This window comes from Penaeus monodon, chromosome 1 (assembly GCF_015228065.2).
Source record: "Penaeus monodon isolate SGIC_2016 chromosome 1, NSTDA_Pmon_1, whole genome shotgun sequence".
Classification (NCBI taxonomy): Eukaryota; Metazoa; Arthropoda; class Malacostraca; order Decapoda; family Penaeidae; genus Penaeus; species Penaeus monodon.
In genome coordinates this window covers 59,272,930-59,284,306 of record NC_051386.1, presented here as the reverse complement: position 1 = coordinate 59,284,306, position 11,377 = coordinate 59,272,930, and the positions used below count along the sequence as shown (strand labels likewise).

The 11,377-nt window shown below is 33.7% G+C and overlaps 1 protein-coding gene and 1 pseudogene across 1 annotated transcript; both read right to left on the bottom strand.

The window, feature by feature from the left end:
* Nucleotides 1-5,283: 5,283 nt before the first annotated feature.
* LOC119577219 lies at nt 5,284-7,499 on the bottom strand (annotated as a pseudogene).
* Nucleotides 7,500-7,506: 7 nt separating this feature from the next.
* On the bottom strand, nt 7,507-8,594 carry LOC119577212 (the record flags this gene model as incomplete). Its single annotated transcript, XM_037924953.1, is given in 2 exon segments — nt 7,507-7,745; nt 7,748-8,594. Coding segments are annotated over 2 exon segments (1,086 nt in total), but the record flags the coding sequence as incomplete, so codon positions are not given.
* Between the last annotated feature and the right edge of the window lie 2,783 nt (nt 8,595-11,377).

Sequence of the window (11,377 nt, the reverse complement as noted above, 5' to 3'; positions counted from 1 at the left end):
TATATATTATTTAATTTTTATATATAATATATATTTTTAATTATATTATATTAATTTTTATTTATTTTAAATTTTATTTTTATATATAAAAATTTTTTATATTATATATTTCTTATTATATTTATAAAATATTTTATACTTATATATATATATATATCCCAATATTATATTTTTCTATAATTTTAATAATTTATTTTTATATAATTTTTTTTAATATTTAAAATCAATATAAAATATTATTAATATATAATATATTTATTATTTTATTTATATAAATCTTATATATAATTTTAAAATATAATATTTTCATCATATTTAATCCCCCTATATATATAAAATTATATTATCTTTATATATATTATTTAATATATATATTTATATACTAATATAAATATTATTTTTTAATAAATATGTTTTAATATTTATTTATAATATATTATTTATATCTATATATTATAATATTTTATATTATATTATTTTTATTTTTTTTATATTTTTTTTATTATTTTTATTTTTTAGTATTTTTTATTGTATATTATTTTGGTAATTTATTTTATTTATTTTTTTATTTTTTATTTTTATTTTTTTTTATTAATTTTATTATTTTTTTATTTTTTTTTACTTTTTTTTTTTTTTGTTTTTTTTATTTGTTTTTTTTTTTTTTTTTTTTTTTTTTTGTTTTTTTTGTTTTTTTTTGGTTGTTTTTTTGGGGTTTTTTTTTTGTTTTGTTTGTTATTTGGTATTATATTATATTAGTTTCTTTTAATTTATGTATGTTATTATGTTTATTTATATGTTATTATGTTATTAAGTTATGTATTATATGATTTATTTTATGTAGTTATATTTATTTATTTTGTATGTTTAATATGTTTTTGTTGTATTTATATGTTTATTTTTGTTTATATTAAAATGTTTTTATTTATTTATATGGTGTGGTTTTATATATATATGTATGTATATTTTATGTTTATTGTATTTTTTTTTATATTTTAATATATTATTTTAAATTATTTTATTATATATTGTTAATATTTTTATAATGTTTTATGGGTATAATTGTTTATATTTTTTGTATTTATGTGTAATATTGTATTTTGTGTTTAAATTTTATATTTGTTATATTTTATATTATGTATATTTATTTTTATGTTTATTTTATTGTATATAATATGTATTATATATTTTTAATATGTTTTTTATATGGGTTATTATATTTTAAAATGTTTTTTAATTTTTTTAATGTGTATATATATGTTATTTATATTTTAGTATTTTATGTATATATATTTTTATTTATTATAAATATATTATTTATAAAATTTTTAAGGTAAAAATATTTTATTATGTTTTAAAGATTAATATATTATATATGTATTTGTATTATATTATTATAGATATTTATTATATTTTGTATTTAATATTTTATTTTTATTTTAGGGTATATATTTTATTTATGTATTAAAATTTTTATATGATTTTTATATGTATTTATATATAAATATAATATATATATATGTATTTAAAATATGTATTAAATGTATATTTTAAAATATGTAATATTGTATAATTATGTTTTATATGTAAATATATTGTATAAAATTTATAATATTATTATATATGTATATATTTTTTATAAAATTTTATTATGTAATATTTTTGAAATATTTTTTTTTATGTATATTTTTTATTTTTTATATGTAGGGTATATATATTGTATTTATATATTATGTTTTAAATTATGTATATATTTTATATTAATATTAAAAATTATGAAATTATATATATTTTTTGTATATATAATGTATTTATATATATATGTAATATGATTATTTGTAATTATTGTATTATATGTATTATATATATTTGTATTATATGTATATAAATTTATGTAAAATTGTTGATAATTTTTTAAGAGATGAAAGAAAATAATTTAAAAATTTTGGTAATATTTAATTTTAAAAAAAATAATAATATAATAATTTTTATATTATTTATTTATATATAGTTAAAATTTTAAAAAATTATATTATTATTTTAAAAAAATATATGTATTTATAAAGATTAAAATATATATTATTATTAATATGTATTATTTAATATTTTATGTATTATTATGTATTTTATTTGTTATATGTATGATATAAATGTTTTTAAATATATATATGTATTATTTTAAATATTATTATATTTAAAAAATATGTATTATATATTGTATATATTATATATTATTTATAATAGTATTAAAATATTTTATTATTATAATATTTTTTTATTTTAATAGGTTAATGTATATAACTATGATATATATTGTATATAATGTATATAAAATGTATATTTATATAAATTTTTGGTATATATAATTGTATATATATTTTTATATAATTTAAATATAGTTTATAAAATTTTATATATAATATGTATATATTGTTTTTATTGTTAAAATATGTATATATTATTTATATTTATTTTATTTGTTATTATGAAATATATATGTTATAAAAATGTATATTTTTATTTACATTTTTTAAATATGTATATATGTATAATATGTATATATTTTAAATTTGTAATAAATATTATATATATATTTTTAAATAAATTTTGTATATATATAATATGTATTTTTATAAAATTTATAATGTTATATTTTTATATATATTTTTATTATTATATTTTGTATGAATTATTTTTATATAATTTTTATATTAGTTTTATTATATATATGTTTTTTGTATTATTTTTAAAATTAAATATTGTATTTTATATAATAATATTATTGTTTAATATAGTATATTAAAATTATATTCTTTTTATTTAAAAATTTTTAAAATTATTTTTTTCTGTTTTTTTATATTTTTTTAAAATTTTCTGTGTATTATTATATATTTTATTTAAAATTATATATATTGTATATATGTTTTTAAATTTTGTATAAAAATGTTTATAATCTGTAATTTGTTTTTTAACTTATTTTTTTTATTATTATAATAATTATATATAAATACGTATATATTGTATAATAATTGTTTATATGTATAAATATTATTTATATTTTTATATACTATTATATTTTAATAATTTATAATGTTTTATTGTAATATTAATATGTTTTATATTATATTTATAATGATGTTTTTTAATGTATTTATATATGTTATATATGTATATATAATTTATATTTTTTTAATTGTATATATATGTATTTATTGTATATATATGTATTTTAATATGTATATTTTTTTATATTATGTATAAAATGTATTATATATAGTATATATGTTATATAAAAAATAGTATATAAAAATGATATAAATATGTATATTTTAAAAATATGTATATATAAAATTGATAATTAAATTGTATAATTTATGTAAAATTAATATGTATATTTGAAGGAAATTGTTTTTTGTTTGTAGAAATAAAAATTTTTAAAGAAAAATTGTTAAAATTTTTTTTTAAAACCCCCAAGAAAGGAAAAAGCAAGAATTTAGGAAATATCGAATATTTGGGGCCCAATTTTTAAAGTTTAAAGAAAAAGTAGTTTAAGTTTAATTCAAAATTTTGGGAATTTTAACTTGTAAAATGAACTTTGTTATTTTTTATATTCTTTTTTAAAAAGAAAATTCATGTTATTTGTTAAAGGATATTTAATTGAAATTTTTTTTCATTGTATTTTGAATTATACTTGTTTATTTTTTTACGGTTTAAATTCGGGTTATTTTAGTATATTTTCTATTTTATGGGTTTTTAACAGATATTTGTTAATTATAACACAGTTTTTGAAAAACGTTTATTTAAAATATTATATAAAATTTAATATGTATAAAAATTTATATGGTTATAATCATATGTATATATTTTAAAAATCTTGTAATATTTTATTTTGTATATATAAAAAAATTCTGTTTAATACATATCTGTTATATAATATCTGTATATATACATATCTGTATATATATATCTGTATATATAATATTTATATATATATTTATATAATATTATATAATTTTCTTAATATATATCTTATATATTATATCGTAATATATATGTATATATTTTTGTATATATATATTATTATATTTTTGTTATATAATATGTTTAAGTTATATTTATTATATATTATATATATATATATATGTATATGTAATTTTTTTTCAAAAAGCACTTGTTTTCTAAGCACTATCAGGAAAAAAATTAAAAATGTCATTTATTATAACATAAATTTTTTGTCATTCTAAATGACTGGGCCTTTTTGATTTTTGTCGTTGCTTCTTCAAAAAAAAAAAAAAAAAAAAAAAAAAAAAAAAAAAAAAAAAAAAAATATATATATATATATATATATATATATATATAATATTATATAATTACAACGTTAGCGTAAATACTAAAATCGAATATAGGCCACTAAAGCGACGGAAGAGTCTGAGAGGTGCTGTTATTTTGCCAAGAAAAATAACAAAAAAGAAGAAAAAAAAAACGAATGACAGCTAAAAAATACTAAACGTATGTTAGGGGTTTGTTGACAGTGTAGTCTATTTAATTTTTATTTATTTATTTATTTATTTTTACTTTCGCTTCGATTCGCTGTCATAGAATTCATTCATTGCGTTCACGTTTATAATCCTTTGATATGTAGAAACTACGTTTTTTTTCTCTCTTTTTTTTTCGTTTAATCACAAAAAACATCATTTAATGGCTTCCCCATTAACTCGCTCCCTATAGTGTTAGGTAACCTTAGATATCTAGCATATTTATTTTGCTTTTAACCTTTAACCATTAACCATTCATCATTAAATATTTTATTACGGAGTCATAATCACGAAATAGCAAAATTAATTTTATAACCCAGTTACTCGATTTTGTGTATATATGCCTGGCATTAATGTGAATCAAAGAATCTAAACATGATTTCGAACCAAATTGTATTATAAAGTGTGGTGTAAACATCGGTAATCTGATACGGGTTGGTAAGAAGTATGACATGCACATAAAAATTAAAAAAATGGGGGGTCGTTAGAAGATCCGAAACAGGGATAAGGAATCTATATAATAAAACTAAGCATGGGAGTTTCTGCATACTTTGGGCAGTTCTGGTAGCAGGTGGGCTGTGTGCATGTGCGTTAGTACTTGTACTTTGTGTGTGAAGGTTACCTTTCTTTTCCTTTGGTTGGATTTATATTCTAAAAAAAAAGAAAAGAAATGAAATACCGTATGAACTAGCTTTCTTTACAGGTTGCATGGTTTTTGCATGGACATCACAAAGTTTAATAAAACCCAGTAGCATTTTCGTTTTTATTAAAAGAAGGGTACAATGTTGTGAACAGTAACAAGCGTGGGTGCGTGGTGATGGGGTCAGGCGGGTTCGGGCGAGGGGGAGGGGGAGGCTCGAGACGACTCCAACCGCGAGGCTTTGTATAGCTCGTCCAGGTACTTAATGTAGGCTTTGTGCTGCTGCTCCGCCATCAGTCCTGAGCTGCTCCTCCGGCGATGGCCCAGCTTCCGAGCAACGGCCTTGAACCCGCGCCTCGTGGCCCAGTCTGCCGGGGTGCGGCCCTCGCTGTCTTCGGCCTGGGTGTTCGCTCCTCGGCGCATCAGGAGGTTGCAGGTGAGCTCCTTCCCCTTTGACCCGCCCGTAACGGCGTCATCCCGAGGAACGTTTTCTTCCCCGTGTGCCCGTGGCCAGCAGCAATTTCACAACCTTGTTGTGGCCAGCCTGAGCAGCCGCATGCAGGGGCGTGTTACCTACCACATCTCTAGCGTTAACATCTGCCCCTGACTGAAGCAGGAGTCGTGCTATGAGGTCGTCCCCATGATGCGCTGCGCGGTGAAGTACAGTCGCATATGCAGGCCAGTGGAGAGCAAGCGGGACGAGAGTGTTGCAGCTGGCACCTTGAGAGAGGCAGTTTTCCACAGTGGGGGCCCCTTCCCCCGGCCCCCATTTTTCAGCCCCCGAAAACAGGAACCTCCATCTGAACCACAGGTGCGCATGTACCTGGCCCAGAGGACCTCCTCAATTCTGCAGCGCTTCCAGTAAGTCCAACATAACCTAGATGTTCAGCAATCGTGAGAGCGGATTCGCCGACTTTGTTCTTTAGGTAAACGTCGGCGTTGAATCGTATGAGGGTCTGAACGACCTCCACCTGGCCGTACGAAAGGGCCGTCTGCAGTGGCGTGACGCCGTTCCGGGTTTTCATCACGGAGCGTTGCTGTACAGAGCCCGATGCCCCACTTTTGTTATGGCCCCCGCGGCTCTTCATCCAAGGCGCTGTTCCCCTGCTCAGACCGGGCGTCCACGTCGGCCCCAGCCCTGAGTAGGGCTTGTACCACGTACAGCGCCCCGTCTCTGGCCGCGCGTAGGAGCACGGGGACGTGGCCTGCGCTGATGTTCGGATTAGCTCCGTTCTCGAGAAGCTCCCGGACCTTCTCGACGTTATTTCGCGCGACGGCTCGGCTGAGGGATTTATCGAGGCTGTCGTGGTACCTCGTCTGGCATTTCTCCCCTGGCCCTTCGTCAGTCACCTCCATCTCCTCCAGCTCACATTTGTCTAAGGCGACTTCAAGACATTTTCTGAGCAGATTTTCGGTGAAGCTCGCTTTTGTACCTCGTCGGTTTGCGGGATGAGTTCTGTCTGCACTGCCGCGGCGACTGTTTAGGCGAGATGCACTTCGTCTCTCCCTGCTAGATCTTCTGCTGCCTTTGCATATCTCAGCCAGACTACCCTGTCTCGAACGGAGGTTCACTTCTCTGCTCTCACACTTACTGTGTGGAAGGCTTTGCCGTGAGCCATTTTGTTCACTGCATGGGGGTAGAGGTGGCAACTCCTCAAAACTGTTTTGTTTGCTGCATGGAGGTCTCTGATGATCGACATTGCTCTTTCTGAACAGATGCACAGTTAAGTCCTCTAAATGTTTCTTCCCATTGCTTTGCTTTCCGTCGGACTTTGTGGCAGCTGTCCCGCCGCTCACCAAGTAAGCTTGATCGCCTTTTCCCTTGAGGAGACTCTTCGCCCTGCGGCTGGTTGGGCTGAACTACGGCAGGTTTCGGGGGCTCCTTAGCGACCGCTGGCTTAACGGCTTGCGTCCAGAGCTTCCTGGCTGTGTCTCGCCTTCCCCTTGTCACAGGCAGCGGGAAGATCGAGTTAGAGCAGTGCCTTAGAACCATGTTTTTTCGGGGCTTGAGCTGAAAGGGTAGCACTTGTTTTCCCGCGCTTTTTTTGGGTCCCCTTTAACACTTTTGGTTTTCCCTTTCATCGCTGAAGAAGGCCCTTTCGGGGTTTCCCTCGGGGGGTCTTAGATTCCCCCGGAACTCTCCTTGAGGCAGGACTTGTTGGTGATGTGGGAATAGACTTATCATCTATCACTGCTGCCCGTCCTCTGATGCTTGGGGTGGTTTGGACGGTGGGACGTGTAGGTTTAGAAACCAGGACAGTCTCTGAAGATGAAAATTTTTTGATCAAGGACGAGTTCCCCAATTCGGGTCCGTGTTCTTCGGACTTTTTTTGCTTATCCCCAAACGATTTCGGGTTTGTCCCTCTTGGATAGTTTAGCTGACCTTGTTTTCGCAGCCGCTGCATGAGGTATTGTAGAATCGACAGGTAAGGCCTTAGAAGTTTTCTTATCTACTACAACAGGGATTTCCCATGTTGGCGTTTGGGTTAGCGACTCTGGAGGAGTAGATGGTAACTCGAGTTCATCCGAGGAGAAAGACTCCAGCGCTCCAGACTCCTCAGAACTTGGAGACATGTGTCCAGCTCATACCCAGTCGTGGAGTCAAGCGGTGGTGCCATTCCACCGATTTCTTGGGATATTTCATCGTTAGTGACGTCAGGTGGTTCGGGAGAAAATATTGCGGAAGAGGAACATTCATTCCGAGGTTCTGAAGAAACTACGGCAGAGGAAGTCTCGCTCTGAGGACTCTGTTTCTTAGTCTTCGGTCGCCGTTGTTTTTGCTCGACTTTACTCTTCCCCTTTTTGAGTCCGGGCCTTTTGACCTCAGCATCCGATGGCGTCATAGCCTGTGTGAGGGCGACCTTCAGGGTAGCTGACAGAGAAGCCCTGTAGTCGGGTTGCTCAGAGCGTCGGTCTTTGACTTTGTTCATTAACTTGGAAGAAACTTTATTCAGGGACGCTATGTGTTGCTTCAGGTCAATGCTTTGGTCAGAGTCGCTTTGTTGAGATATTTTACCGCTGGTCTTCGGCTTCGGTTTGATCCGTCCTGCTTCATGAGCTAATGAATCGCGCTTCTTGTTATCATACGATGGCGAGTGATTCGTTGAATATACAAGGTCGCCCGTAGTGGGTTGAACAGTAGAGGAAGGAGGTTTTGTTATTGTAGAAAGGTCAGTGGTAAGGGTGCTGGAGTCAGGGAATGTGAGAGGATAAGGAGGGGCGGTGAGGTCAGTGGGCGAAAGAAGGCTAGTGGTTGAAGGGATGCCCAAGGTCGAGGGGCGGACGGGCAAGTTGGAATCAATATTGGTAATGTATCGTTCTTCATATTGGTTGTCAGTGCTTTCCGAGCCATCTGTTTTCTCTATGGACAAAGATTCTGTTTCTAGCTTGGCTGATTCACTGATCACGTCTTTTTTTGGGTTTTAGTTTTGGGAGTATGCTGTCTGTAGCAGAATTGTTAATCATTGTTTCAATCTCCGTTCTTTCGTCAGCCCAGGTTGTGTAAGCGGCTGACTGCTGATTGCTATTAAGAGCTTTGTTTTTTATGTCAGCTTCAGTACTATTTGTCCTTGTTTCACCCATTTTCAAAGGATGTGAATATTTTTGAATTTCACTCGTTTCACTTAGGTCACCAGACCGAACATAATCTGACCGAACGCCCCTTTCTGCCATTTCACACACGATATCACTTTGCAAAGTTTCACCGGTAACTTTATCTGTTTGAGATCCACTTACCATTTCTGTCATGAGAGTCGGATGGGGTTTATTTTCCTCTTCGCTCGCACTAGTTTTTTCATTTCTCCAGAGGTGGCAGGACGCTTGCAATCTTCTAACTCCTTTTCTGTATGAATATCCACGGGTACATCACCTTGGCTCCCTTGTTTAGCTCCTGAATGAACACGGACATCCAAGCCTTGTAGTCTGAGGTGATAGCTCTCTGTCGGTTTATGTTCACTGTTTACGTATCTGTCACTGTTATTTTGCGTCACTGTATTAAAAGGCGGGTGATTGACGACCTCATTTACACTGGTAGAACTTGTGTATTGGGTCGTAGATGGTAGTTCTTCGTTTTCGCTATTGTTCTTCTCTAGTGTTTGTCTAAAGGAGAGAGAGTTAGGAGACCAGGTTCTACCACTAAACATCATTCTCGTATAACTTACCGGGGAGGCTTCATTTTGTGCTAAATTCGATGTGACGGAATCTACAATGTCTTCGCTCTCTTTGTCATATGTTTTGTATTGAATGACATCATTGTTTTCGCTGATGTTTATGTTTTCCTTATTATCATCAGGACCTATAGTCTGATTCATGTGGTTCTTCTGAGGAGGTTCTTTGCGCCGTCTGATGAAACCCTCAAAGGAGTCCGTTTGCGATTCGATCCTGTCCGTTGTTCGCTTCACGATGGTTTTGACAAGCGTGCTACAGAATTTCGGTCTCTTGTAGTTGGGTCGCTTGCACTCCGTCCGTTGCATCAGGGTCTGCAAACGGTCCTGCAAGCCTATGTTGAAGCGCGGAACTCTGCAAGCTTTGTCGTTTTCCAACATCTTCACTATCTTGCGCGTCTCCTCATTCAGGGAACTCTCGGAACGCTCGTGGAACTGAACGAATTTATCTCGTAGTTTGAACCCCGACGGCCTCAGGTTACCGAAGAAGGGCTCGATTTTTTCCCTTTGGCTTTCTGGAGAGACAGCTTTCGGTAGCCGTCCAGGTCGAGTGGTAGCTGGCTCCTCCATGCCTTTTACACTGGCACTCTTTCGGTCTATGGTCAGAAATTTCTTGCTTATTGTGTTTTGTTTGTTACTTCCGAAACAAATCAATCGAAGCAGATTATATTTTTTCGGTCCTTTTCCTCAGAGGCACTTCGAAATCTGTCGAGGGGCTTCCACGCGGGTGATTCATGATGTACCATTATAGAAGAGTCCGTATTCAGTGAAGTGGCGGCACAGGTGTCCCCCGCCGTAAGCCTTGTTAAGCAGACATTTGAATAAGTCAGATTTTTGGCAGAAGTACCTATCAAATTATTGTTTTGACTAACGCATGTGGCCGGGGGTTGGTGGCAGTCGAAATGGCACAGTTCCAACTCCCCTGTGTCTTTTGTGCTCTGAGCCCACTTACCTCGCCACCTGTGGATTCCTGTATGCAACCTTGAACACCAAGGGCGGCGGTCTGAGAGTCGAGCTCGCTGTCTGTCTTAGTGTAGCAGCTTTCACACTGAGTATTCACCTCGTCTAGAACAGATGCACTTCTTTTCTTGTCTGATTTGGTCACATTTTCTCGCGTACCGTTGTATTTTTCTTTATCTAAAAAGTCCTTTGGCTGCGTATCGAGAGCGTCTTTGAAATCGTCGAAATCCTCGCAGTTCTCGCGAGTGCACGAATCTGAAATCCTTTCTTCCCCGGGAGAGAACAGTTCATCAGGGGCGTCGAAAAACTCATCGGGGCTTGACGGATCACTGGGCGTAGCGTCGAAGCCGGGGGCGTCGACACTCAAGAGGCGGACAGGCATGGACGTGGGTCGATGGCACTTGCTCTGAGTCCATATATCGTTGCACTCATCACTGTCTCTGTTGCATAATCCCAGCCGATCACCGCCACACGTCTCACCAGACTGTCTTCCGATGAGCTGAGCTTCACACGTTCCCTCACTGGCCTCGGGGTCGCGGCCATCCCCTCGCTCGCCCTCACAGGGAGCAGCCTCCCAGACCTCGTGTGCTCGACCCCCGCGAGGACCTGTGGGGCCACGGGCGGTCTCCGAAGTGGAGAGGGCGTCGCCGTGGCACTCCGAGGCTTGGGCGGCACTCCTGGCGTCGGGCGCGTCACCCGCGGTATGTCTGCCAGCGGGTCCGGGGGCGAGGCTGACGGGGACAAGATTGACGGGGGCGAGGTTGACACATGTCACGAAGTAATCATGGCGTCTAAGGAGACCTTCATTTGTGTTATCGCCCCTGGCTATATTTGCTCCACCATCCCACACTCCATTACCCTGTTCGCCAGGGGTATCATGAACCCCAGAGTCTGCGCCGTCTCCCCGAAGGCTCCTCGCGCCGACTTCTGTATCACTCGAGAGACTGACCTTCGTGGAAACTTTGCTCAGCATTCTTCTTCGCCGGAAACGCTCAGAAATGATCAATGCCCGATGACGTCAGCAGGTCGCCATACCGGAACGCCTTTCAGCACGGCCGCTGACAGGAGATCCTTTTTTCAAC